The sequence below is a fragment of the Carlito syrichta genome, unplaced genomic scaffold, assembly GCF_000164805.1.
Source record: "Carlito syrichta isolate Samal-C Ts95f unplaced genomic scaffold, Tarsius_syrichta-2.0.1 Scaffold309100, whole genome shotgun sequence".
Classification (NCBI taxonomy): domain Eukaryota; kingdom Metazoa; phylum Chordata; class Mammalia; order Primates; family Tarsiidae; genus Carlito; species Carlito syrichta.
Genome location: NW_007253196.1, coordinates 742,488 through 749,319, shown reverse-complemented (window position 1 = coordinate 749,319; position 6,832 = coordinate 742,488). Strand labels below are relative to the sequence as shown.

At 47.0% G+C, this 6,832-nt stretch overlaps 1 protein-coding gene across 1 annotated transcript in view; it reads right to left on the bottom strand.

The window, feature by feature from the left end:
• The window catches only part of LOC103269197 (ribosomal protein L18-like), a 25,558-nt gene continuing 18,726 nt past the window's right edge, over positions 1-6,832 (bottom strand). The window contains 1 exon segment of the mRNA XM_021716955.1: positions 1-116. Coding sequence (XP_021572630.1) covers positions 1-116 — 116 coding nt within the window.

Sequence of the window (6,832 nt, the reverse complement as noted above, 5' to 3'; positions counted from 1 at the left end):
TCAGTTAAAGGAGACCCCCTCCTCGGTGCGGCCTGAGCTTCCATCCAACACACACTGCATGCCTTTCCTCTGAGCCTCTCGGGGAGAAAGCCCACAGGCCCGCTCCACTGCGTTTTCTTTGCATTGTGGAAGTGGGTCGTGGTCTCATTGCTCTATAGGTTTTAAAGTATTCCACCAGCAAACCTGCACTGAGTATGAGTGTGCCAGGCTGGCTGGAGCGAGACTGGTGGGGAGGAGGCAGGGGAAGGCCCAGGAGCCGGCAAGCCTGGCTAGGGAGCAGCAGGTCCCAGTGTGCAGATCGCCACCTCGGAGAAGCTGCCTCTAATCACGCAGAGCTTTCCACGGTGTCTTCCCAGTCCCTGTTCTTCCCTCCAGGAAGACATGGACTGTGCTCATAAACCTGGTGGTCGACGTAAGGCCTGACCCCCTGCCCTACCAGGGGCTGGGCTGCCCACTCAGCCGGTCTGCCAGGTGTCCCCTCATTGCCTGCTGCCCTCCCTCCCTCCCTTCCTCACCTCTCTCATGCATCTTGCCTCCACCTCCTCTGTTCCGTCACCTCCTCTCCCTCAGTCATCGCCTCTTTTCCTTCATCTTCTCTTCTCTGTCCCCTCTCTCCCCTCTCTCTCCTTTGTCCCTTCCAACTGCAGGACCTCACTCTTATCTGCCAGGCTCTGCCAGGCTGGGCAAGAATGGGAAAGGAGCTGCCTTCAGCCCTCAGGGTTCTCTTCTGCCCTGGATGTCTGCTACCCCTGTCCCCAGGCCTGGGCTATGGTCACAGGCAGAGACACCAGTGGCAGCCTCAGCCCTGCCTGCTCTGGGTATCTTTGGACCCAGGTTATGGGATGGGTAGGGTGCAAGACCCATAGATCACATGTGGAAACAGAGGCAGTGTGGAGCACTGATAGGTCCTGACAATGGGAGTGATGGGGATGACGTTTTGGGGGCACTAGGGAGGCTTGAGCCCAACTGCTCTGAAAAGCCTCGGGGGCTATGGGCTGGGTCTCATTCTTTCCCTGCTCAGTACCCCAAGATGTCCCAGGCTAGTGACATCCTAATTTGTGAGGGTGGAAGGGCTCTTGGGCGAGGGCAGTACCCTACAGTGGTCACATCCCGGGTTTGGAGTCAGGCAGGCCTGGGTTCCCATCCTGGCTCCTCCAGTTACTTCCCCTCTCGGAGCCCAGCTTCCTTGTCTGTCAAAGGGATGATGAGTCCCTACCCCACGGGGTTGTTGAAATTTAAGTGACACAGCACACCTAAAGGGCTCCATGCAGAATCTGGGATAAATCTGATGTAACAGTGACTATGAGCTGTTCAGGACAACTCCCTCAGCTTCTCATTTGTTCAGCTGCCAGAGGGCTGTAGTTTAGAGGGAGCCAAATTCACAAGACCACCCTTGTTTCTGACACCAATGGCAAGTTCAGGGGTTTCTTTTTTTTTTTCGTTCTTTTTTTGAGTCAGAGTCTCATTCTCTTACCCAGGCTGGAGTGCAGTGGTACACAGCCACCACAGCCTCAATCTGCTGGGCTCAGGCGATTCTTCTGCCTTAGCCTTCTAAGTAGCTGGAACGACAGGTGCGTGCCACCATGCCCGGCTAAAGTTCAGTGGTTTCTAAGACCACTCTCAAGTTTGATTACTCACTGGAAGGATTCACAGAAGGCACCAAAATCTATTATACTCACAGTTATGGTTTATCACAGGGAAAGAATAAAGATTAAAATCAGCCATGAGAGGACAAACACAGAACAGCGTCTGGGGAGGTATCAGATGCAGAGCTCCCATTGCCTTCTCCCCATGAATTGAGGTGTGTTACTTCCAGGCATCATGCAGGCTCACCTGAACCCTGGAGTTCAGAGTTTTTATTGAGCCTCTGTTACACAAACATAATTGATTGCTCACATGGTTGATTTCAGTCTCAGGTCAATTGAAGTTATATAAATAACAAGGTTGGTCTTCCCACCCTTATATCATACTGTTACCATCTGGCTAGTCCAAGATCCAGGCAAACAAAGATTACCTGACAAGAGTCAAGAGCAAAAGCCAGAATTCTTTATGGCAAGCTTAAATTCTTTCCTATATATAAGATTATCCTGGAAAAAGGGCTTGACTTCTGCCTTGGAAGATTTTAGAGGGGCCCCTGACTCCCTTACTTGCATCTAGGGTGGTCTGGGGCTGCCAGGTTGAGGGCATAAGGTAGACAGCTCACTCTTACTGGGTACTTGTGATGTGCTAGGCACTGGCTCAGTATTTCTCATGCATGATTTCACTTACATCCCACTTTCTCCACGAGATAGACATATTTATGGCTCTGTTGTATGTACAAGAAAACCAAGGCAAGAGGGGGTTTCACTCAAGACACATGGCTAGTAAGGGGCTGAGCTTGGGATTTGGGCACAGGTCTGAGTAACACCCAAGCCCATACTCTGCTACCTTCTATATATGTTTTTAATTCATTTATTATTATTATTATTATAGACAGGGTCTCTCTATGTTTCCCAGGATGGGCTTGAACTACTGGTCTCAAGCAATCCTCCTATTTGCCCTCCCAAAGTGTTGGGATTACAGGCATGAGCCACCACACCCAGCCTACCTTCTAATTCTAAAAACACGGGTTTGAATTAAAGTACAGTACATTGGCCAAAATTAAGGCTGTTGAAGCAGGAAAAAACTGATAAAGATTTGTTGGAAGCCAAATGTGAGAATAGACCCAGGAGGATAACACTGACAAAGTTGGGTTTGCTTCCAAGTCTATCATAAGTTGGAAGACTTTTATAAGACAATATGGGAGACGGGAGGGGATTCCTCACATCAGAGTTGTCCTTTTCACTGGGGATGCAATACAGAAGGATTGCAATCATTGGCTGCAGATGGTGACATGCAGACTAAAGTAGTTTTTTGTTTTTTTTTTTTAGTTGGAGTCTCACTCTGTCACCCAGGCTGGAGTGTAGTGGCACACTCAAGACCACAGCAGCCTCAGCCTGCTGGGCTCAGGTGATCCTTCTACCTCAGTTTTCCAAGTAGCTGGAACTTCAGGTGCATGCTACCATGCCCAGCTTATTTTTTGATTTATTTTAGAGACGAAGTCTCACCAAGTTGCCCAGGCTGGTCATGAACCATAGACTCAAGCAATCCTCTTGCCTCTGCCTCCCAAAATGTGCTGAGATTACAGGCTTGAGCCACCACACTCAGCCTAAAATGTTTTATGTGCAAGACAATCAACGAAACTTCATGATTCAGAAACAAATCAGTGTCCTTTTCAGTGTCTATAGGTGTGTATTGACCAGTATTTCAACCGTTTTCTGAAGAACTCACGATAAGATCTGAGGATTTACAATAAGACTCTTAGGACAGGATGTAAGCCATGAATCATAAGACTTTCCCCAGGTGGTTAATTGGGAAGCCTGCCAAATGTGACCTGTGGGTTTTCAGGTTCAAATTCTGGGCTCAGTCGCTTTGGGCTGTGTGTCCTTGGCCAGGTCAAGGGTTCTCTCTGAGTCTCAGTTTACCCATTGATGGCAGTCCCAACTCTATTGAGCTTGTTTATCTGATGCCCCCATCAGGGGAGGGGAGGAATGGTAATGAGGTCTTTCTTCCCTGCCCACTCCCCATATCTGGCAGAGGCAGATGTCTGTAAATGTTTGCTGTTATTGGAGTACATTGGAACATGCCCCAGAACGACCAGAATACAGAACCTGCTGAGCAGCCTAAGGGCGGTAGAGGCCTGGCAATGCTGGGTGTCCGCAGGGCTGGGTGCCCAGTGTGGAAGGATCCCCCAGGTACACCCTCCTGGAGACCCTAGTCTGACTTCAAGTTGAAAACAAGCCCTGCCCCTGGGGACCTGGCTGGGGCTAGACCAGTGCCACTGACTTGCAGTGTGACCTGGGTAGGGATGGAAGCCTGTTGGCCCGGCTTTTCTCAGGTGCAGTTCTAGGCCGCTCAACAATGAAAGACTGTCTCCCGCTTTGGCCGAATGGCCCTCGGGAGCTCCCGTCCTGGTCCTCACAGAGGAAGTGTCTGTGATGGCCTTTTTGATTACTCCTTTCTGTTCTTGATGGCCTGTTACTCCCTCAACTGAACTCCAATCACACACACACACACACGCATGCAGGCTCATTGCACATGTATACACAGAGGCAATCACGTGTGTGCACACAGTGATGTACTTGATGGACTACCATTCAACATCCAATCCTGCCCTTTTTCCAAGCCTTCCCCACATCCTGCAGGGAGTTCTGAGTTAGAGCCAGGGTTCCCCTCATATGACACAAAGCTCACCATTTCAAAGGTTCAATTTACTGGCATTTAGTACATTCACAATGCTATACAATCATCACTTCTATCTAGTTTCAAGACAGTTTCATCACCTCAAAAAGAAACTTCATGCCTATCAAGTAGTCACCCTCATTCCCGCCCTCCCCTCAACCCTTAGCATCCACTGATCTGTTTCCCGTCTCTATAGCTTTGCCTATTGTGGATGGCAAAGATGTTTCATATGAATGGAATCCTGCACCATGACCTTTTATGTCTGACTTCTTGAACTTAGCATAATGTTTCTGAGGTTTATCCATATTGTAATGTGTGGCACTACTTCATTCCTTTTTTTTCCATTAGAGAGCGAGAGTCTGGAGGCTGGAGTGGCATGTTGTAGCTCACTGCAGCCTCGAACTCCTGAGCTCAGGTGATCCTCGTGCCTCAGCCTCCCAGGTAACTGGTACTATATATGTGCATTACCAAGCCTGGTTGATTTTTTAATTTTTATAGAGGCGAGGTCTTGCTATGTTGCCGGGACTGGTCTCAAGCTCCTGTCCTCAAGTGATCCTCCCACTTCTTTCTCCCAAAGTTCCGGGTTTACTAGCATAAGCCCCTGCACCCAACCTACTTCATTCCTTTTTATGACTGCATAATATTCCATTGTATGGATATCTACATTTTGTTTGTCTGTTCATCATCTGCTGATGGATATTTGGGTTGTTTCTACTTTTTAAGTATTATGAACAATGCTGCTGTAAACCTTCATGAGCAAGATTTTATTTGAACACCTGTTTTCATATCTCTGTATACCTACGGGTGGGGTCTAAAATTGTGTTTGTGAGTGTGTGGATGTCCCACACTGATATGAGCCTATGCCATGCCACTGGTCACACAAAAGTGCAGGGCAGGACATTGTAACTTTCTCTATCCTGCCTCTCCTCTGGGCAGAAAGCCAGATGCAGGCTGTGTGATCTCTTCCCTGAGTTGAACCATAACAACAAAATCTGAACTTGGCTTGTGTCTGTTGCCTGGCCAGTCTGAGCCCTGATCTCATCTTGTTATACTTACCAGGCTTTTCTGTCCAGATCAACCATCAAAATCTGAACAGAATGCCTCCACCCAACTGGGAGTCTTCAGAACACCCAGCAACCAAGAAAGGATGTTTCATCTACTTCCTAGCAGGGCCTGAGCCCTGCATTAATTGCATTAATGACTGCAGGTAAGTAATGTGACTTGGGACATGTTTCCCAAGCAAAGGGAGATTCAGTTTCCCCACCTGCGAGATGTCAGTGGCAATGCCTCCCTCATCCATCCATCCATCCATATACCAACTACATGTCACACATCTATTCTAAGGCAGGTCTTGTTTATGCAAGGATCAGCCACAGATGTGCTGCCATCATGGATCTGAGAGCTGGTAGGGAAGATGGACATACTCCCAAGAGCCACACGAACACACATGCATGAAGTTGTAAATGTGTCAAGGGCCATGATGGAAAGGCAGTCAGTGTTATGTATTTCTGTAACAGGTGATCAACCTGCCTGGAAGGGAATAGAGGCTTCTCTGAGGAAGTGATCCCTGAATTGGGGTCTGAAGTAGCATAGAAGGGTCTTATGATCTTAATATACATCTCCTTGATGACCAGTGATATTGGGCAATGTTTCCTATGCTTATTGGACTATTGAATATCCCTTTTGGGCGTGTGTAAAGTGCCTGTTTGACTCTTTCTCCCATTTAAAAATTGGGAGGGAGGTCTGTCTTTTTCCTATTGATTTATAGAGGCTACTCAGAAAGTGAGTCCTTTGTGGACACATATTTTGCAAGTATCTTCTCCTAGTCTCTGTCTCATCTTTTTACTCTCTTAAGGTTGTCTTTTGATAAGCAGTGGTTCTTAGTTTTAATGAAGTCTAATTTTTGCATCTTTTCTTTTATGGTGCTTATTTTGCCCTTCTTAAGAAACTTTATCTCCCCCAAGGTCATACATTTTATTTTTTCCTTCTAGAATTTTTATTATTTTGCTTTTTACATCTAGGTCTATGATTATAATCCATCTCATATTATTTTTTGTCATCGTGTGAAGTAGAAGTCAAAGTTCATATTTTTTCCATATGGAAATTCAATCAATCTGGTACTATTTATTGAAAATATAGCATTTTCCCCCAACATAGAAACTATCATTTTCCCCCAACATAGAAACTATAGCATTATCCCCCAACATAGAAACTATCATATTTTCCCCCAACATAGAAACTATCACTGCCTGAACCTAAAGAGAGATCTTAGCATCATTAAATATGAGACAACCAGACATCATATGCCTCCTGGTGTGATGCAGTAGGGACTTAGAAACTGTGCCATGAAGAACTCTTTGGGTCTAGCTTCCAGGTTACAGAAAATATGAGGGGTAAAACAAGTTGTATCACACCATAAGACACAATAAAGAAACAAGCAAGCCGGGCTCAGTGGCTCAGCCTGTAATCCTGCGCCTTTGGGAGGCTGAGGTGAGTGGATTGCCTGAGCCCGCGGGTTCGAGACCTGCCTGGGCAGCGAGACCTCATCTCTACAATAAATCAAAAAATCTGG